We start from the raw sequence: 22354 nt of genomic DNA, 5'->3' as shown, positions 1-22354 counted from the left end.
GAGATTAAGAATGTGTTGGCGGTGAATGAAATAAGGTCTTATGAGAGATATTTAGGGCTACCCTCATTGGTGGGACGGGGTAAAAAAGCAAGCTTTAATTATATCAAGGAGAGGGTATGGAGGAAATTACAAGGGTGGGAGGGGAAGCTCCTTTCTCAAGCCGGTAGAGAAGTCCTTATCAAAGCTATTGCTCAAGCCATTCCTACTTATGCCATGGGTTGTTTCAAATTACCCTTGAGCCTTTGTCATGAAATTGAAGCAATGGTAAAAAAATTCTTTTGGGGGCAACGAGGTGACAAAAGGAAAATACATTGGGTCAAATGGTCGGAGTTGACAAAATCAAAATTACAAGGAGGATTGGGATTTAGAGATCTTGCTCTCTACAATGACTCTCTCCTTGCCAAGCAAGCATGGCGGCTCTTACATGATGAAGGTACTCTCTTCTACAGAATTTTTAAGGCGAGATTTTTTCCCCGTTGTTCGTTCATGGAAGCAAAAGAATCGGCAACCGGTTCCTATGCTTGGAAAAGCATTTTGAAGGGGAGAGAGGTGATCCAAATGGGAGGTAGATTTCGGGTGGGTAATGGAAAAAATATCAAAATATGGCAGCACCATTGGCTGCCCATAAAGCACCCTCCTGTAGTTTCATCCCCAATCATAGAATCAATGGAAGATGCCACGGTGGACTGCCTCATTGACAGCAACACGGGTAAATGGGATGCTGAAATGCTTAAGGGTGTACTCATTCCAGCTGAAGCGGAACTTGTTCAAAGGATACCACTGCCTCGATGCCAAACTGAGGATACTTTGTATTGGCCATTCACTGCTGATGGGCAGTACAATAGCAAGTCTGGGTATAAATTCCTCAAGGATTTGGAGGAAAATGCAGAGGATGGCACTCACCCAGAGGCGGACAAGAAGTTATGGAAAAGCATTTGGTCCCTACACGTCCCAAACAAATACAAGAACTTGCTGTGGCGTGCTTGTAGAGAATCTCTTCCAACGAAGCAAAATCTGGTCCGGAGAACGATTTTACAAAATCCCAGCTGTGGCCATTGCTCCTTACAAGCAGAGAATACCTTGCATGCTTGCACGTGCTTGAATGAGGTGTGGGAAGGTGACAGGTGGAACTTCCGTTCAAGGGTTCATTTTGAAGATTTCAAAGGGTTGTGCAGCTGGATTTATGAAAATGGGAAGCCTTTGGACCTTTTCGCTATTCAGGTGTGGAGCATTTGGAACCAAAGGAACAAACTCAGGCTGAATCACACGTGCTGCCTTACCAAAGATTTAGAAAAAATGGTAGAGGAGAACTGGAATGAAATTAGAAGAAGCAACCTCAGGTCTAGCCGAATTAACTTAAGCTCAACGTCTCAGACTACGTGGACAGCACCTGCACCAGACAGCTATAAGATCAACTTTGATGGAGCACTTTCAAATGCAGACAACAAATTTGGGATTGGTGTTGTTGTACGGGACTGTCAGGGGGAGGTTATTGCTTCACTGGTACAACAGTTGGACCAGGCTTACTAGCCAATGGAAGTCGAGGCATTAGCAGCGTGTAGAGCTGTGGAATTTGGTAGCGAGTTAGGACTTCATAGAGCCACTGTTGAGGGTGATTCGGAAGTGGTTGTCAAGGCCCTCAGATGCAAAGAATATGGGTTAGCCCCTTACGCCCATTTAATAAAAGACGTGTCGTTATTCTCCGGCTCATATTCAGAATTGTCATACTCTCATGTAAAGAGAGATGGTAATAAAGTTGCTCATAGTTTAGTTAGGCTAGCTTTGTCAACACAAAATTGTACTGTGTGGATGGAGGATGTTCCATATCACACTTTACCTTTCGTTCAGGCTGATTTGGCCGCTCTTTAGTTTTTTTCAATAAAAGTCTTCCTTCTCAAAAAAAGAAAAAAAGAAAAGAAAAATAGATTGACTGTTTTTAAAGTTTGTTCTTTTAATATAATATTAAATAGCCTGTGCCTCGCAAAAGCCGGATTTATTTAATTGGGGGAACAAAATGTTGCACATAACTAGCAAGTCATTTATGTATCTTAAATTATTAATGCCCATGTTTTCAAGGTAATAATTACTCTTATTTTATCCCAAAAAAAATTACTCTTATCTTTCATTTATTTTCTTCTTCTTTTTTTCCTCTCTGAGAATCTTATTGGAACTTTTATTTTTATTTTTTATGGGAATCTTATTGGAACTTAGTTGGACTGGACCTACAAAGTACAAAAACATAGGGCCAACGCATTTTTATTTATGATAGAAGTTAACATTGGTTTAAAAATTATTTTTAAAAATGTTTTATGGAAAAAGAAAAAATAAATTGATTTTTTTGACAACAAATGTGACTCGCCACCACCGCTAACCACAAATGTGACTCGCCACCACCACTAACCACTTTTATATATCTTCAAGAAATATATTGAAAATGTGTTTAACATAATAACAAAATAAAACTAATAAACACACCAAACTCTTTATTATATAAGCAAATTAAGTACAATAAAAATACTTATATTGTCTTTGTTAAATACAAACACACCAAACTGGAAAATAAAACTAAAAAGTAAAATAAAACACACTTACATAAACACACTTATCAAAAAAAAAAAAAAAAAAAAAAAACACACTTACATATAAGCACATTATTTAAAAGGAAATAATGAAACTATTACATATAACGACGCTTATAGTCATTCATGTGTCCTTTCCAATATGCACTTCTTGGGTTTTGCTACGGATATCTTCTAAATGATTCTACGTGCCTTCTCTTGTATTGTGGGGATCTCAAATTGCGTCTTTGTCTTGCAGACCTGGATGACTCTCCTCTTTCAAATTTGCTAAAATTTCTTTTCCTTTTGTAATGAGGATTGGGAATACCTTTGACTTGTTTACCCTTTGATTTGTTGTCAATTTGTGCTTGAAACTGTGAATGAACTTTGTAATAACTAGTCGCTAACCCGTGCGATGCACGGGATAGTTAAACAAAATTTATACACATTCACTTTTATTAGTACAATCATTTGAAAATAATTATAACTAATACCCAAATGTAAGAGACACATTGACTTACTATTTAAAGTAGCCTTCTGAAGAATTTACACATATTGTGCAACTGAGCCTTAATTTCTCATCAACAATAAAAACATGGAAATTCAAAATATGGAAAGAAAATAAAAATTACAACAATTAATTCCATTATCTTTCATGCTATACTTTGTAATTGTACGGAATTAAGTCAACTCAATTTAAGTAGTTGTAATAAAATTGGCTTCTACTATTCTTTATTCTATAGAGATATGAACATATTGGATTTCTCAAACAATTACCGGTATTGCAATAAAATGATTTATTATTGAAAATAAGAAACAAAGAAATCTGTCTATAGCTTAAGAAACACAATATACTAAAATTAAAGAGATAAAATTTTCGGAGGACAAAATATTATAGATAATTTTAGAAACAGATTATACACTTAAAAGGGTTAGTAATTTATAGCACTTACCCCCCACTATTAGTATACACACACTAAGTGCGGTCGTCGTAACCCTTTGAAAGAACCTTCCCCAATTGGACCCTATCCAAAAAAAAAAAACACCCAATTAACAAAATTGATCCAAAAGGGTCTAAAAAGCACACAAAATCAATTCAAAAAACAAAAATATGAGACAAAGTAATTACTTTCCGCTGCCAATGAAATCGTCTTTTGTATTGCTATTCCAAACTACAACACTTATCTCTCTAAGGCTTTCAATTAACGAAAACACAAACTTCTCTTGGAATACCGGAGTATTATGACCATCTATACACACACACACACAAAACAAAATCAGCATAACTCATTATAACTCTATAGAAGTCTCAAAAATATAAAGAGAAATTAAATGGGTTGAATTTGATATTTACGTTTGGAGAGAGAGGGTTTGCAGAAACTGTGACTTTATATTTTTTAACTTGAGAGAGGGGTAAGGTTGCTAGGGTTTTGAGGTGTTATAATGTTTTTATTTTTATTTTTTATTTTTTAAATATTGTGCTGACGTGGAAAATTGTGGTGCCAGCAGAGGCTTCGATTTTATATATATATATATATATATATATAGATTATTGTTGCTGTAACTATTTTCAAAGTCAAGAGAATCCAATTTTTTATTCAAGTTTAAAGACTCAAGATAACCACGAATTGGACTCCGAGTGGGCCTTGATTTTGGGCTTGATTCAAGACTTGAATCACTCCAAGTCTTAATAGCTTTGCAAAGTGGGCTTGGTAGAGGAGTTGGAGGCCTTATAGTCTTCTTGGCTATTGCTCTAATACGTGGACATGTTTTGGGTTGAATAAAAGGTTCAATAGGATTAGGATTGAATTGCTTTATCTCTTGAACTTTGGGATAATCTTGATAGATATTTGAAGAGTCTTGTTTTACTTAGCAAGCTTGATAGATATTTGGAGAGTCTTTATTGTCGGCAAAGGGACTCTGAGATGTAGATTGAATGAAGACAAAATCCTTTGAAGATTTGTTGAGATCTGAAGCACGAGAATATAAAACAGTGTCTCCTTAGGTAGTTACTTTTTGAACCGGTGCTTGCTGAGTTTGATCTTCTTCACTTCTCTGGTCCCCTAACACAGATTCTTTAGCATCAACTTCTCCAAATATTTCAGTTTTCTCAACCAAATCTAAAATTTTAGATGGATCACTTTCAAATGGGGTTACTACAATATTGAAATAAAGTCGATTTGGATTCTCCGGATCAATCAAAAAATGGGTATTATCTTCTTTTTCAATTTCCAAATCGTTGATCTCAGTTTCCAGTTGATTCAATGTTTCTTCTTGTATCTTTTCTTGTTCAGTATAAGAATCCCAATATTTTTCTTGAAGAACAAAATCTTCATGTACGTGATGAATATCACCGGTGAACGGTAAACCACCAATTCTCACCCAAAACGGTGGTTCATCTGGATAGGCAATATTTTGATGATAATTATAATACGACACTGATGTCACTAAGCCTAATACCTGTCTATGAATTGTTTGAAAAATTAATTTCAACAATTCAATAGAGTAATTATAGGTTGTGGGTGAGGGTGGTGGTGTGTTTTTTCCCTCTGGAACCATTGGCCGGTGGTGGTGGAGTGTTTTTTCCCTCTGGAACCATTGGCTCTGATACCACTGTTAGGTCCTTATTATGTATGGTGATGTCGTTAGACTGAGAATCACCAACACAGACAGAACGTAACCATGAATGAGGAATCCTAGTATTTATAGACTCCTCATGTCCCTTGGAAAAAGATATGTCTATTTACCAAGGTATTCATCTTATCTAAAAGACACACAACTTCTGTAAATAACTAACTTGAATACTTAATTAATTCTCTGCTGTTGGTTGGAGAAGCAACACCATTCAACAAGTGGGCGTTATTATATAGATGAGGGTGCACCATATTATGGTGTGATCACCTATCATTATTATTTGCTAAAAAAATTGGGTTCCGTTTCCTTCGTTTTTTTATTTATTTGAATTCTGGTATGAGTATGTGATGATGATGGTTGTGGTTATGGTGGTGGTGATAGATTCTTGGTGGGTGTGGTCACTGTGGTGGCTACTATGTTATTTTTATTGGCTATGGGGTTTGATATGTGGGTGAAGAGAGAGAAGAGAGAGACACTGCTATGAAGTGAGAGTGGCAATGAGAAAGAGAGTGAAATGAATAAAAAATGAATATCGTTTAGTGTGATGTGAAAAATAAAAAATCGGATGTTGGATAAATTATAAAATGGTGTTTTAAAGTAGATAAAGTAACTTTTTGGTATTAAAATAGGGGTTTTTTTTTTGTTGCAAATCTAGCTGTTAATGCTCTAAGACAAAAAGGTGAAAAGCTAAAAACTAAGAGTCTATTAGGTTTGTATTCATTTTCTATTTTCATTTTTTGTACTCATTTTTGCACTCAAATCTTGTACTCATTTTTTTTGTTTCCAACTCATATTTTTGTTTGGCATTAATTTTCTACTCTTGTTTTCCCTAATTTTTTTTTTCTAACAATCCCCAACGGATACAAACACAGAGGAAGCCTTTGGCAGTTATCATACCCGCTAGAAACCATTTACCTCCTACAAACTAGTAATAATTAGAGTAGATATGCCTGAAAACATACAACACACAACCATGGATCTACCATTAGATTTCAACAAACTCACCCCCTAAACATCTTAGATTCACCATCAGATATGCCTTAAAACAAATAACCACCATAACCATTTCAACAAACCAATCCACAAAAAAACCACCACACTCAAAAGGAGTCCACTACTAGTGAGCATTGCCATGGATCACTCATCAATTGACCAACATCACCATTGAGACAGAGAGAAAGATATTTTGATAGGACAACTTACTATTAGTGGGACCCATGAAATTGGATTTTTTACAAAAATGACCCGATATTCACTTTCAAGAAAATGAAAACTCCCAAAAATTGTATGCTGTTTTTTGAATACTGAAAATGAAAACTGAGTACAAAAAAAACAACCAAACTAGTGTTTTTTTTGTGGTGGGTCCCACAAAAAGCTGAAAATAAATACCGAAAACACCACATTTTTTCTCAAACCAAGCACCCTTTAATATATTTCCCAAATAGACTCTAAATCTTGTGTATGACTTTTTCAACTTTTAATTTTGGTTACTTTAGTGGCAGAGCCACATTGAGATTAAAAAGGGGCCTTGGCCCCCTAAAATTTTTGCGAAAAAAAAAAGGAAATATATATATTTTTGGAGAGAGAGAGAGAGAGCTTTTGATAGGACAACTCACTATTAGTGGGACCCACAGAATTGGTTTTCTTTTTTTACGAAAATGCCATGATATTCATTTTCAAGAAAATGAAAACGCCCAAAAATTGTATGTAGCTTTTTTAATACTGAAAATGAAAACTAGGTACAAAAAACACAACCAAACCAGTGTTTTTTGTTGTGGGTCCCACAAAAATTGAAAATAAATACTGAAAACGCCATTTTTTTTTTAAACCAAACACCCTCTAATATTTTTACCAAATAGACTCTAAATCTTGTGTCTGACTTTTTCAACTTTTAATTTTGGTTACTTTTAGACCGAATTTTTGGAAAAAAAAAGAAAGAAATATATATATTTTTAGAATTATCCTAATTAATTTGAAACTTTTTCAAGAACCTTTATTATTTTGGTTACCCATACTCGATAATATGCATATATAGATTTAAGAAAGTCTAAAAATAAATATAACTTTCATTTAAATAGAATACAATCCAATTAGTGATAAATATATATGTCAAAAAAATGCAATAATTAGACATTTAGCATCTATAAAATGAACACAGAAGTATTTTAACAATTACCTCAACAAATAAAAGGGATTTTTTTTTTTTTTTTTTTTTTTTGCAAATATAGATTTAAGAAAGTCTAAAAATAAATATAACTTTTATTTAAATAGAATACAATCCAATTAGTGATAAATATGTGTCAAAAAATTGCAATAATTAGACATTTAGCATCTATAAAATGAACACAGAAGTATTTTAACTTACACCATAGTAGTATAAAATTGGAAGGTCAAAGGCTTTGTTGATCTACCACACCACCAAGTCCACCACACAATTGCAGAACATTTTGATCAATGCTCACACAGGTGACTTTCTCTCTCTCTGTCTTCGTTTGCCTTTCTTCTTCTTTTTTCTCTCCAGTTCTTCTCTCCTTTAGGCTACATTGCTGTAGTTCTGTGATTTACAATGTAAAAAATAACAAAACTTCCAAGTGAATGTGTAAATAATAATGACAGACTAGACTAGACAAGACAGACAAAGTTCCCCAAGCTTTCGTGTAGGCCCCTGTGTAGTTGTGCCCCTGACCCCCTCTGTTACCCACTTTCCCAATTACCAGGTAATGCACTTTTCTTTTCATTTTTTTTCTTTTAATTTTCCTTATAATATATTATTTGTTATTATAATTATATATATATATATATATATATATATATATATATATATATATATATATATATATATCATATGGCATTATAAATGTACTTGATTAAAATATACATATAACATTTAATTTATTGATGAAATAATATAACATGTATTTAGTTGTTTTTTATTGGAATCAATTTATGGGTCGAAATTTGATTGATTGTTTGTCTTTTATTTAGCAATCTTTAAATTATTAGTATTTTTTTAATCTCAATCATTTTATTTAATGGGTGATAATTTATTTTGATAAATCTAGGTTCATTAGTAAGTTTAGGACTATTGACACATTCTTGAAATGTATATTACTATTCTAGATTTCATACACACACAAAAAATTAGTTGTCTAGTTTTATGTATGACCCCCCCAAAGATAAATTCCTAGCTCCACCATTGGGTTACTTTATAAAGGAAAAGATTAAAATGGATATGTGACAAGGTTTAGGTGATAAAAAAAATAAAGTAAAACACTTAGTGTTTCCATTTTATGCTTTATCAAGTATTGTATGTCATACATTTATCCTTTTTTTTTTTTTTTTTTTTTTAAAGTAAAAAAATGGGTAACACATTTTGAGTGACAAAACATAAAGTAAAATAACAAAGTTTGGCTTTAAATAGGTTTGAAATTATCTTTCCAACTATTATGTGGTTATATGACTATTATCTATACATGTGTATTATTTAAACAAGTCACATGACTCATTACAAAGGTTATGTGACTAAAACTACATATATGTATGGTCTTTTCAATTGTCATATAGTGAGTTAAAAGAAGATAACTATAAATTGGTATGAAACCAATTTTTTTATAAAATAAAGTACTTAGAGTTGGACCGATAATTCTCGTATAACAATCTATCATGATGTTTATATCGAGAGTTCTCACTATTGTTTCTTTTTTCCATTTTACTCTGCTGTAATTATTGCCACTTCTACATTAATTATCCCTTCGTTTAAAACTCTAAACATTTACTGCCTGAAATTGTTGGAAAGATTGATTAATTTTTTATATTAAATCATTTGCAGGCTACCAAGACACAAAGCAATTATGGCATACACATACACTACTCCATGGCTCTTGGTAGTAGCTGAGCATCTAATACTAGTCTCTATAACCGAAAGCAAAGTTCCAGCCATCATAGTTTTTGGGGACTCAACCGTGGATGCAGGAAACAACAAGGCCTTATGGACGTGATTTTGCTGGTGGTCGCCCCACAGGACGGTTCTCTAATGGTCGCATTCCTTTAGACTTCATTTCTGAGGCTTTTGGGCTCAAACCAACAGTACCCGCTTACTTAGATCCTGCGTATAATATATCAGATTTTGCCACTGGAGTTTGCTTTGCTTCTGCTGGGACAGGCTATGACAATGCAACTTCTGATGTATTAGTAAGTATCAAACCAAACCATATCTATCAACCTATGCATAAAATAAATAAATAACCATGCGAAGAGCTTTTTAGCTCAATTGGCAACTCTTATAGTCTGTTTGGATTGAGAAGAAGTGAGGGGGAGTAGAGTAAAGTAGAGTCGAATTGGCCCAAAATTAGTCTATTTTCAGCTACTCCTATTCTATTCCTCTCCCTCCCCATCCAAACGGACCCTTGGAGTTTCTAAAGGAATCCCCTCTCCATTGTAACTATCAAGTTATCCACTTTGTGACATTCTCTGTTGGTCCCTCCTCTATTATTAATTAATGCTTTTTTTTTTTTTAATTCTACAAATTTAGGTTCTAACTAGTTGAGAATTATCTTCTCCAATTCATTAGGTTGCAATTTATATGGCAAACCATGTGTATTATTTAAATGAGTTACATAATTCATTTAAAATTTTTGCGACTAAAACTACATATTAATGGTTTCTTCAATCGTTATATAATGTGTTGAAAGAAGATAGCTCAAACTGATTTGGAGCTAAACTTTTTCCAATTTTTTGTTTTTTTGTTTTTATTACCTTATTGACAGTTTTTAGACCCCTTAAACACTTGATTAAACCTAGGTAATTAGCCAAGTTGTTACTTAGTCCAATTAAACAAGTCTAGGTTATCACAATTATAAAGATCAAATCATGCAAAGCAGCGGAAAATAAATAACACACGATATGATCACCCAGGAAACCAAACCGGTAAAAACCTGGGGAGGATTTGACCTAGCTATCCTCAAGGTAAACTTGAATCCACTATCTTGAAAAAATCAAAGTTCATACAAAAGGACTTACAAGCACCCCCGCTTGACTTTCTAGTGCTACCAACCAGTAGAACTTACTAACACGACCACGTGCAAGCTCCGAATCCACGGACTCCTTCTTTCTTGGATTCCCACCAGCTACAAGCACCCTCGCTTGTGTATTCTTTAAGCTTTAATGGCAACAACTGTTTTGATCATCAAGGTGTAGAGAATATCTCCTCCTTGAAAACCCTAAGTTTGTGTAAAGGAAAACTCATCTAGATCTCACAAGAGATTTACACAAACCGCAATATGAGCAACACTAAAACGTGGCTAGGGTTTGCCTTTTATACTTAGGACAAATAAGAAACCCTAAAAACGTTTTAAAACAACTAGGGCTGAGTTGGAAAATTCTGCAGAAAAGCGATCTGCCCGAGCTTCGATTGGTCGAGCCTAAGCTTCTATCGATCAAGCCAGGCTGAAAGCCATAGTGCTTTCTGCTTTACACTCGATTCCAACTTTACATTGACATACAACTTTGAGCTAGCTTTAAACACTTCTAAACACATTGTTTTGATCATGGTTTGCCAACAATACAAATTAGAGTTCTAAATACATAAAGTCCTAAACTTCAGAACCTAACACTTATAAAAGATTAATTGATTCATACTTTTCTTATGAGTAATTAATACATACTTTTTGTTATTCTAATTTGTCAATGCGTGTGCATGAGAAAGTTATACCAATTTTTAACTTGTGCTTCCTTAATTTGCAGAAAGTGATGCCAATGTGGAAAGAATTGGAGTACTACAAGGAGTACCAAAACAAGTTGAGAGCCTATGTTGGTAAAGACAAGGCAAATGAGATTTTGAGTGAGGCCTTATATTTGATGAGCCTAGGAACAAACGACTTCCTAGAGAACTATTACTTATCCCCTAAACGGCAATCTCAATTCACAGTCCAACAGTATGAGGATTTTCTCATTGGACTTGCTACAAATTTCATCAGAGAACTGTATAGTCTTGGAGTTCGGAAAATATCACTCTCTGGACTTCCTCCAATGGGGTGTTTGCCACTGGAGAGAACCATAAATATTTTGGGTCAAAACAAATGCGTGGAGAAATTTAACAATGTGGCACTAGAATTTAATGGGAAGTTAAATGGTTTGGTGACAAGGCTGAATAAGGAGCTTCTAGGGCTCAGATTACTGTCTGCAGATGTATACAAGATTCTCGATCAAATTATCAAGAAACCTTCTTTATATGGTAAGTTCATACTCCTTATACTTACTGTAATTTGGTTTTACTATTTTTTTTTTAGCTGAATTAATTTGGTATTACCTACTTATGATTGTGATTAACAATGATATTCCTCCCTTTTTTTTAATAAGTAGGTAACAAATTTCCTTTTAAGTATATTAAATTAAATGACTTTGGATTCTAAAAAAAATAAATACTTATATTTTCTCTAAATATAAAACGTAATATTTTTTTAATTAGTTATTTGACTTGTTTAAATAATTCACATAAAAAATCTTATAAATAATCACGTATGTAATAAGTTGAAAAAAATATTCTTCTTTATTGGTTTATTAGAGCTAATCTTTGTTCTATATCTAATATCTTTCCTATTATTTGGTTGAGGATGAGTGAAAGGGACACACAAATATTGCTTGTTAGATTTTTTTTAATAAAAAATTTAAAAATACGGTCCAAATCAACGATTATATTTCATTGGGTTAGGACTTAAAAGAGACCAAGGAAAACCCATATCCTAGCTCATGACTTATATCATGTTTTGATATTTATATTAAAAAAAAAAATTTGGAATGAGATTGGTAGATTATAAGGATTGGAATACAATGAAATGAAATATGATATTTTTTCTTAAAACAATTAAAAAAAGTATGATATATATATATATATATATATATATATTAAGAATTGAAAGAAAATAAATATATAGGTTAGGGAAATATAAATATAGCCATCCAATGAACTCTTCTCCCTCTCACATGAAAGAGGAGCTGCAGTTGAGGACTCTACACGGACCTAGTTCTTGTGAAAGTAGAGACTCACCATGTGGCGAGTTATGACACAAAATTATACCAAATCATGTATCTCTAGCATTACTCTCATGAATAATGCAGAATGGATTCGTGTGAGAGTAGAGTGGAGTCCATAACTTCTCTGTATTGACCATTGAGAGAGATTTGCAGCTTGACACTACAAGGGAGAATGGACCTTTACCATAGGTGATGGACATAAGTCCACATCTCTACCGTCATTGTTACTCTTTTCCTCCCCTGAAGTAGTTAGTCACTTATTACTAGTCATAAATAAAACCATATGTAACTAGAGATAAAAGAAGTTGTTTATTCTTTCTTTATGTGTTTCGATGATGAAGGAAGAGCGTGAATATTGACTATTGTCTGTAAAGAAAAAAAATAATTAAAAAAAATGATGTTTTAATGAAATATAGTATAAAATAGATAATTTGATGTGTAATATTTTGCACAAACTAATGCGAATGTTCTATGCCCCAAAATTAGAGCCGGCTCTACTTGCTATACTAATCCAATTTGAAGGAAAAAATTGGCCTTTGCCCTTTTTAAAAAAACAATCCAGCAGTTTGCCCCATTTCCCAAACTAATTAGGGAAATGCCCCTCTTTTGAAACTCGATTTTCTCAAAATTGATTTAAGCCCTATAATGGCGTTTTTAAGAAACCTATAGTGATGTTTTAAGGACCTATAGTGACATTTTGTAACTCGAACTCCTTGAACTCGAGTTATAGGTAAAAAAAAGAAAAAAAATGCATGTAACTCGACTTCATGGAGCTCGAGTTACAAAACACCACTATAGGTCCTTAAAACATCACTATAGGCTCCTTAAAACGCCACTATAGAGCTCTGGAATTTTTTTATTTTTTATTTTTTTATTTTTTATTACTCGATTTTGGGAAAATCGAGTTTCAAAAGATGGACATTTCCTTAATTAGTTTAGGAAAGGCGGCAAAATGCTGGATTTTTTTTTTTTTTTTTTTTTTTGGAAATGGGGCATTTGCCCATTTTCTCCCCAATTTGAAATAAACAATACATGTCAAGTTTTGTTTTTATTTTATTTTTCCTCTACTCGTAAGTTCTTCAGTTATAACAAATATGAAATTCGTTGTGGATTGGCAGGATTTGACATTGTACGAAAGGGATGCTGTTCTACAGGCAAATTCGAATTGAGTTACCTCTGCAATAAGCTCAGTCCGTTTACTTGTTCGGATGCGAATAAGTATGTCTTTTGGGATGCCTTCCACCCTACAGAGAAAACAAATCACATAATCGTCAATAGTTTTCTTGATAAGCTTCTAGCATACTTTCGTTGATTGCTTTCATCCAAAAATAACAATAAATAAATAAAAAATCTCTGATTTTTGTTGTGGTTGATTACCATAATATCTCAATTAAAATATTTATTTATTTATAATGATGGATTTCTTTATCTATTTGTTTGGTTTTAGATTTTGTCCTTATTCTGTAATATAACAACAATGGCTCTATTGTAATTCAATGATAGAGGTCCAAATCCAATGGCAACTGGAATCTTGACGTGATTTTATTTATTTATTTATTGATCTTGCTAGACCTGAATTTGTTTTTTTGTGTATTTATCCACTGAAATGTTTGAGCCTAAATTAATGAGGAAAGATTGAATCTGATGTCCAATTGCATTAGACCCATTATGATGGTAACACGTGTGCATTTTTTGTCACATCTCATCATTTTAGTAGATTCAATGCATTGGACCTAAGCTAAGTCTATTAATGACAGTGAGAGTATATATTAGAGTGGGAATAAAAATCTACAATTCTAATTTAAACCAAGCTATCAAGAAAAAAAATATGGTTATTTAGCAAAAAGTTGAAGCCAAGGGATTTTGTATTAAAAAAAAAAAAGTTCAAGCCAAGGAGGAAATATTTTTTTGGCAAGGGTGGAATAATATAATTATTTACACATGTTCTCAAAGTTTGGTTTAAATTACACATGTAATTTAAGCAATATATCACTAATCAATTTTACATTTTCTTTATAAAAAAAAAAAAAATTACATTTTCTTCTTACAGCCTCTACTCAATATTTTCAAGTGGAAATTATACTTTTCTACCCTAAACTATCACCCTAATTATACTTACCTTTTAAATTATTGAAACACGCATGATTGACCCCCCAGAGTTATAACTTTATTTCAATAACCTTCCTACTGTTTGTTTTATATGAATGATAAAGAATTATATGAATGATAAATTAAATGTACATCAAAGGTATCATTCACCATGTTAGCACTTACACAATAATAAAGTGGATTAGTCTGTTTATTAGACAAAAAAGAAAAAAAAAAAAAAAAAAAAAAAAGAATATAGTGTCGATACCTGATTTACATCCAACTCATTGCCATGATTTTTTTTTTTTTTTTTTTTTTTTTTTGTGCGCGCACTCTCCTAATCTTAGTTGAGCAATAAATTTGCAAACCATAGATATTGGCTTGGGGAATTTTTATGCTCAAGGAAGATATTAGCAAGCACATATATAATGCATAAAAATTTTCAAGTACGATGGGAAGAAATGGCTAGCTGGGTAGCGTCATTCTCTTATTATCATGTTGTGTGTTGTGGACTTCTGTGGGGATTGGCTCCATGTAAGTCTACCTATATATGTGTGATGCTTTTGCTTGGAAAAGAAAGCTTAAGAACTATACTTGATGTGAATGGTCTATTTTAGAGCTTACTCTAATTTCTTGAAGAGGGGTACTTCCTTCCATTCCTAGTTCTCTGCCTTTTGGACTACTTTGGGCAGCTTCCTTCTAGACAAGTCCAGCCCTAGCTAAGAGAGTTGGTTCCTCCGAAGCTTACCTAGAACTTCTTACTGTAGAAGACTTTCAATCTCTCTCTCCTCTATACTTCATCTCTTTCTATGAATGCCTTTAATTTTTTGAGGATTGTCAATGTCCTTAATGAGGTTCAAACTGGCCATTTATATATAGTGAAAATCGTTGTTTCATTCCTCTTAATTAAAATGTTACTCAATAATCTACAAATTTATGTTTGGTCATTTTTTCGTGTTTGCAATGAATTGTATGTGTAGTGAGCTGTTACTCTGCCCAACAATGTATTAAATTTTGGTGGCTACTGGCTAGAAGGTTAGTGATTCTGCTCCTCGACCGCACATATAGTGCATGTGCAGAAGCTATGTTGTTTGGCTATCATGCCTCTATCAGGAAACTAAACTTAAAATACACCCAAAATTAGGTCCTTTCTTGTTACTGTGCAGGGGTTCTAATACAAAGGCACACCACAACTCCACTCAAAAGTTATGGTAACTTTTAAGGGAGGGTGGGGCAAGTGGGATAGAAAAAATATTCTTTGATTCCAGGTTTTCGGAACATGGTTTGTTGTCTTTATTCATGGGATAATGCTAGGGTACATAGATTTATATTGTTGCTATCATTATTATACTTAATTTGTAATAAATGATGTTAGGATAGCAAGAGCTTTGTAGCTCATTGGTATTGCTAAATTATTAAGTGAATAAAAATATAAATCCGAATTCTCCCATCTCTACTTACTATTATTTTTTAAAATTATATTCAGACCATTCAAAGTGGTGATTTAATAGTTACACTTGATATGGGATAAAATCTAAAAGTATTTCTTTCTCCTATTATAAATTACTAAAGTTTTCTCGATAGGGAGTCATGATATGACTTAACCCAGATGAAAGCGCTTGTGACCCCCTTACTTATAGTCTCTCAATCATTCATCATTTAGCAAATAAAGGAGTGCATATGATGACATACAAGGTAGTTTCCACTTAGTAGTCTCCCCATACCCTTTTTATTCAACTAAAAGAAAATGTGATTTAGTCATTGATTATTTGTTTGAGTTTGTTTGTGGTGTAATGGGGATTGAAATTATATTTTTATATGTTCAGTTTTGGTTAGCAAGGTGTGGAATTTGATTGTGATTAGGGTCATTATCAATGTCTCCATGGTGTAACAGACACAACCCAAAATAACCATAAGATAAACATGTTACAAATGCCTACGTATGTGGATAGCAGAGAGAAACATACACACAATGAATGACATTCTATAGAAAATATGTCCCATCTTAACTCCAAAAATATATTTAATGGAAAAGCAACACTACATACATACACAAAAATTTTCACAATATTGTTCACAACAATTAAACTAAGTAATTTTTTTTAGTTTTTTCTAAGCCTATTATAGATGTCATTTTTTTACCTACTACTAATAATCTGCTGCAATTGTGAAAAATTTTATCATTTTTTTTTATGGTGTTTATAGGCTCTCACTTTTTTGGAAGTCACCAATTAAGCAATCTTGCATAAAGCTAATGATTGCGATTGATTAATTCAGTCTGATATCCCCCTTTATGCCCCTACACCTATTTCGACGTTTTCCCCTTTTTCTATTGCAGTTGCCTTTTATTTTTATTTTTTATTTTTGCTAGGTAATTATGGGGGATAGAACCCCTGAGCTCATAGATACATATGGTACCAGGTACCACCAGGCTACAAGACCCGGTGGTTATTACAGTCACCTTTAACTTCTTTTTTTTACTACCCATGAATGCCTAATTCATTGGGTTGGTGGATTGACTTCTTTTTGTGAAAAACAGTGATTCATCATTCATTCTTCCACTAGTTTAACTAACACTTTGAGCTGCAAGTTGGACAGAAAATTATCATGTGAATGTTCAAATAGTGTAAAAACACCCTTGAACGTTTAGACCCCCAATTTACAAATTAACCAATTCAAGCTTTATGTCAAACAACTAGTGTGCGGAAAATGAACAAAAGCTATAATATAGAATTGGAAAAATAATCTAAGCCAAATTAAAATCACAACCCACAGCAGATAATAAAAGGCAAATATAAAAGGGAAGGAAGATGCAAACACAAAGACAACACGCGATGTCGAAGAGGAAACCGAAGCCCTCGGCGTAAAACCTCTCCACCGCCCTCCAAGCGGTAAACAATCCACTAGGAAATGTAGTTGGGATACATGGACAGCAATAGACCCTCCAAGCCTAATCTACCTAGTGCACCTAAGCCCTCCAAGCTTCTTGCTCCAACGAGGTTGCGCCGAACCTTTTTCTTTTCTAGCTTCTCGGATTCCGCTACTAGACCATAGCATCAACCAATGTGGATTGGTTCCTTCCTAACTGCTTCCCAGAACACCAAACAACCCTCTCACAGTAATGAATATGGTGAGAACAAGGTTTTGGTAAAATGCCTCTCAAGGGTTTGACAATGGAGAGAAAGAGAGTTGAAGAATTTGAAGAGGCTCGAATGTATAGATTGTAGGTGAATCAATCTTGTTTTACTCTAGGGTTTCTCTCTCAAAATTCTCTCTGGAAGCTCTTTTTCATTTGTGGGTATAAGGGGTATTTATACTGAGGTGAGAGGAGAATGTGAAACGTCAGGTTTTTCAAAACAGGGGTGGCTCGCGGCTTGGCCTCGCGACTTGACTTAGTCGCGAGATCTAGTCGCGAGATAACCGTATGGCCAGTTGTCCTGTTTTGTCCTGTAGTGCTCCAGCTAGCATGACTGTTCACCTTCTGGCATGCTTGGCATGTGTGCTGCATCTAGCGGCTTGCAGCCGCGAGTCACCCGCGAGATAAAGCCGCGATTCTCTGTTTTCTTGCATACTCTTGAGCAATCAACACTCTATCTCACTCACTACCCTTGTTAGGTTCTAAAGTTTAGGATTTTATGTATTTAGAACTCTAATGTGTTTTGTTGGCAAACCATGATCAAAATAATGTGTTTAGAAGTGTTTAAAGCTAGCTCAAAGTTGTGTGTCAATATAAAGTTGGAATCGAGTTAAAGCAGGAAGCACTGTGGCTTTCGGCCTGGCTCGATCGATCGAAGCTTAGGCTCGACCGATCAAAGCTCGGGCAAAATGCTTTTCTGCAGATTCATCCAACTCAGCCCTATTTGTTTTAAAACGTTTTTTGGGTTTCTTATTTGTCCTAAGTATAAAAGGCAAACCCTAGCCACGTTTTAGTGTTGCTCATATTTGCGGTTTGTGTAAATCTCTTGTGAGATCTAGAGGAGCTTTCCTTTACACAAACTTAGGGTTTTCAAGGAGGAAATATTTTCTACACCTTGATGATCAATTCAGTTGCTGCCATTAAAGTTTAATGAATACACAAGCGGGTGTGCTTGTAGCTGGTGGGAATCCAAGAAAGAAGGAGTTCGTGGATTCGGAGCTTGCACGTGGTCGTTTCAGTAAGTTCTACTGGTTGGTAGCAATAAGAAGTCGAGCGTGGGGGCTTGTAAGTCTTATTGTATGAACTTCGATTCTTTCAAGATAGTGGATTCAAGTTTACCTTGAGGATAGATAGGTCAAATCCTCCCCAGGTTTTTACCGGTTTGGTTTCCTGGGTGATCATATCTTGTGTTATTTATTTTCCGCTGCTTTGCATGATTTGATCTTTTATATTGTGATAACCTAGACTTGTTTAATTGGACTAAGTAATAACTTGGCTAATTACCTAGGTTTAATCAATTGTTTTAGGGGTCTAAAATCTATCAACCCTTACAACAAAACCCGCCTAAATACAGGGTTACTAAATGCTGAAATACAAGCAAATTTGGCACGGAATAAAGCCAATAAGATGGTTGATTAAATTCAACCTTACATCATGTAAGCATCAAGTGTGAGACATTTTCTTTAACCATACCATATATTAGTCCAGACTTGTAAATTCAAGCTCGGCCTTATTATCATAGACATCGGGCTATAATTTGAAGTATTGGGGCCAAAGTTAGATTCTTCTTGGTATTTTTGATTCTCAATAAGGGAAAATAAATCTCTTGGTATTTTTAGTTGAGACATCTAGAGCTCAAATTCTCCCTCCTAAAAATATCAATTGAATTATAAAATAAAATAAAAAAACAAAGAAAGTTAAGGATTTTTGTTTTTTGGTCTTTTTTTTTTCCCTAATAGTTACAACTTATAACTGCTATTAGGAATAAAGCTTTAATATTATTAGCTATTTATTATTTTGATTGTTTCACATATTAGATTGAATAGTGTTTTAAAATTTCAAATTTATAAAGTATGAATAGAAAATAGTAAGTTTTTTCTCCTAAAAACTCCAAATTTTAAAATTGTTTTCAATTTTAATAACCCTTTAAAACTTCTCTACTCCTTTAGGTAAAAATGCACAAATAGCTATTAGAATATGTGGTGTGAATGGAAAGAGGTCAACAAAAAGTTAAAGGTTTCAGTTTTGTAGTATATATAGATAATAATAATAATAATATCTTTATCTCTCAAAACGAAAAAATAAAATAAAAACTAAAGTATATTTTTGGCCCTTAAAGTTTGGACTTGTTTTCATTTTAACCTTTTAGGTTTTAAATTTTTTATTTTGGACTTTCATGTTTGATTTTGTTTTCATCCAATTCTTCATGCGTTTGATTCAGTTTTCTATTTGGCCCTACATAAAAATAAAATATTTGAAACATAAAAAGCCAAATAGAAAACATAATCAAACGTAAAGGGCCGCAATGGAAATTTTGCAACAAAAAGGACCCCTATGAAAATGAATTAAACATAAAGGGTAAAAACAAAAACAAACCAAAATTAATAAGTGTACTTTAATCTTTAAAAAAAAAGCAATTTTATGTTAGGAAAAGAAATAAATATTTCTAATCTTATCTATTTTTAAAAACATAATGATAATAGTAATCAAACAAGAAAATATGTTGTAGGTTTCAGTTAGTTTAATTTGTAAAATCTCTGATGGTTGAATAAAAGATCTAGGGTTCAATCCTCACCTATACCAAAAATCGATTTGTATCTTGATCTGATAATATCTATAAAAAAATATAAAATTAAAAAAAAAAAAAAAAAAAAAAAAAAAAAAAAGGAAGATGCTACATCAACCATATACATCACATCAATATAAAGTTCTGAAAGGAAAAAAAAATATGTCATCTCAATTGGTTGAAAGGTCCAAAGATTAAAGTAAAGGCTGAGTACTATCAATGGATATTTCTTGACAAAAAATCTATATTTAAGGTATTATTTAATCAATTTCAAGAAAGAAGAAGAGTAGCGTTAAACCTTTCACAACTGACCGGTTCTCAAACAAACGAAGCACCATTCTTGGTTTGGCAGGGATAAGGAGAAAAAGGAAGAGTAAAGTCAATGGATGTTGAAGCAATTGTCTCTATAGTGATACGGTTCAGGCCTGATATTCAGGTTTTGGTGCATCCTTACTTGGTGCCAATGATGGCAAGTCTTTCGTTGGTCGGTTGTTGTATTGAAGAACGGATTCTAGGTGGGTTTAAGCTGAAAGCTTTGTGTATTGGTGTTGGAGGAGGGGCTTTGCTTGGTTTTTTAAGAGCCCAATTGGGTTTTGAGGTTGTTGGCATCGAGGCTGACAAGGAGGTTTTGCGGGTTGCAAGGAGTTATTTTGGTTTGTTAGGTAATGAGTCTATTTGGGTAATTGTTGGCGATGCAATAGATGTTATAGAGAAATTTATATATCATTCAAATGGTGTTCATGAGGGAGAGAATGGTAGTTACTTGAATGATGGCAGTGATGAAAATATCAAATTTGATGCCATTAAGGTTGATTTGGATTCTAGTGATGCTACAAATGGTACAAGTGCTCCACCATTGGAATTTATTAGAAAGCAAGTTCTTTTGGCTGCAAAGTCGGTCCTATGTGATTTTGGCATTCACGCTATAAATGTCATTTCTCCAAATAGATCATTCTACGAGAAATTGATATATGAATTTTGTGAAGTTTTTCATGAGCTGTATGAAATAGATGTAGGAAATGGAGAGAATTTTGTTGTAGTTGCCACAATGTGATCACCTACGACTACGGTGTCTTCCGTTAGTGATAGTGAGAATTCTTTTCTCACCAGACAAAGAATGGCTATTTCAGGAGCATACATGGATTCCATAAGGAAGATTTGAGACCAAAAGATTTATGGGAGTTGGAGGAATATCATTTTCCAAGATCATATTCAAAGCCAAAGCATGCTCTAAAGAATGGTTTGGGGATATCAGCTATTTTTTATGAGTTGGCCTGAAAGGTACTCAAATCCCTAGAAGGGACCTTGCCCCATAAGCTGGGTCCAAATGTTTTTTTGAATGTTAAGAATTCTGGTTTGATTGAATGAATATATTGTAGTTGAACCAGAATGGCACCTCTTGTTTGGGGTAGATTGATATATACTTCTCTTCAACATAAGCTGGAGTTACTAGTGTTTGCTGTGCCTTTAGGAGGAAGAAAATTATGGTCACTTTGCACACTGAGGTTGATAATTTGAAGGATATGAAGGAACAGTGATTTTCTAGAGTTTTTTTCGGGTAACAAAGTTTCCTCACATCTCATTTTAAATTTCTAATGAATGTAGGCCATATTACATCTTTGTTTAGTGTAGTGTGCAATAAGATATAGTTAGTCATGTCTTTGTGCTTCCAGTTAGAGATAAATTGGAAGCTCAAAAGGTATTATGTTTATATTTGAAAGGAGAGAGAGGAGGGTCAGTCTGGCATAACTTTCTATTTATGGTGTATGGAGCAATGATGCATTTAAACTTTGAGTTAAAATTACCTTAATATTGTTCTGTGATTCAAAACCTTTGTACACATTGCTCTTAATCTTTAACTAGAGTTTAATTTCTTTGATTTGTAGTCACTAGTCATCACTCTGTAATTTGATGCATCCACACCTGATGTAGATTATTATTAGTGTTAGGTTCTAAGAAATTAGGAACTAATGTATTAGAACTTCAATTTGTATTATGTTGGCAAACCATGATCAAAACATAGAGTCTAGGTTTAGGCTTGCTCAAAGTATGTTTATTTGTGAAATTGGAATTGAGTGATTGCAGAATTTATTGGACTAAATCTGCAAGGCTTGATCGATCGAAAATTAGACTCGATCGATCGAACCACGTGCAGATTTATTTTTCTGTAGAGTTCCAGTTCAGTCCAAACTCTACTTAAACGTATTAGGGTTCAAGTAAAACTCTCCTATATATAAGGGAAACCCTAGAACGTTTTTTGAAGTTGTTTTTAGAGAGATTAGAGTGCCTCTTTTTATTTTTAGGGTTTTGTACCCAAAGGCTCTCTAAAGGTTGCTCATA

General features: G+C 33.6%; 1 protein-coding gene and 1 pseudogene across 1 annotated transcript; both read left to right on the top strand.

Moving 5' to 3' along the window:
- Positions 1-9036: 9036 nt before the first annotated feature.
- LOC126696435 (GDSL esterase/lipase At4g26790-like) lies at positions 9037-13536 on the top strand (annotated as a pseudogene).
- Positions 13537-20396: 6860 nt separating this feature from the next.
- Positions 20397-21068, top strand: LOC126696434 (uncharacterized). Its single transcript, XM_050393180.1, has one exon. It carries the CDS (start codon positions 20397-20399, stop codon positions 21066-21068), a length of 672 nt encoding a protein of 223 aa, XP_050249137.1.
- The last annotated feature ends 1286 nt before the right edge of the window (positions 21069-22354 follow it).

This window comes from Quercus robur, chromosome 8 (genome assembly GCF_932294415.1).
Source record: "Quercus robur chromosome 8, dhQueRobu3.1, whole genome shotgun sequence".
Classification (NCBI taxonomy): Eukaryota; Viridiplantae; Streptophyta; class Magnoliopsida; order Fagales; family Fagaceae; genus Quercus; species Quercus robur.
The sequence above is the reverse complement of the archived record's forward strand: the minus strand, read 5'-3'. Positions and strand labels throughout refer to the sequence as shown.

Excerpts from the sequence above, each read along its gene's own strand:
- LOC126696434 (XM_050393180.1), top strand. The coding sequence starts at position 20,397 with ATGGATGTTGAAGCAATTGTCTCTATAGTGATACGGTTCAGGCCTGAT.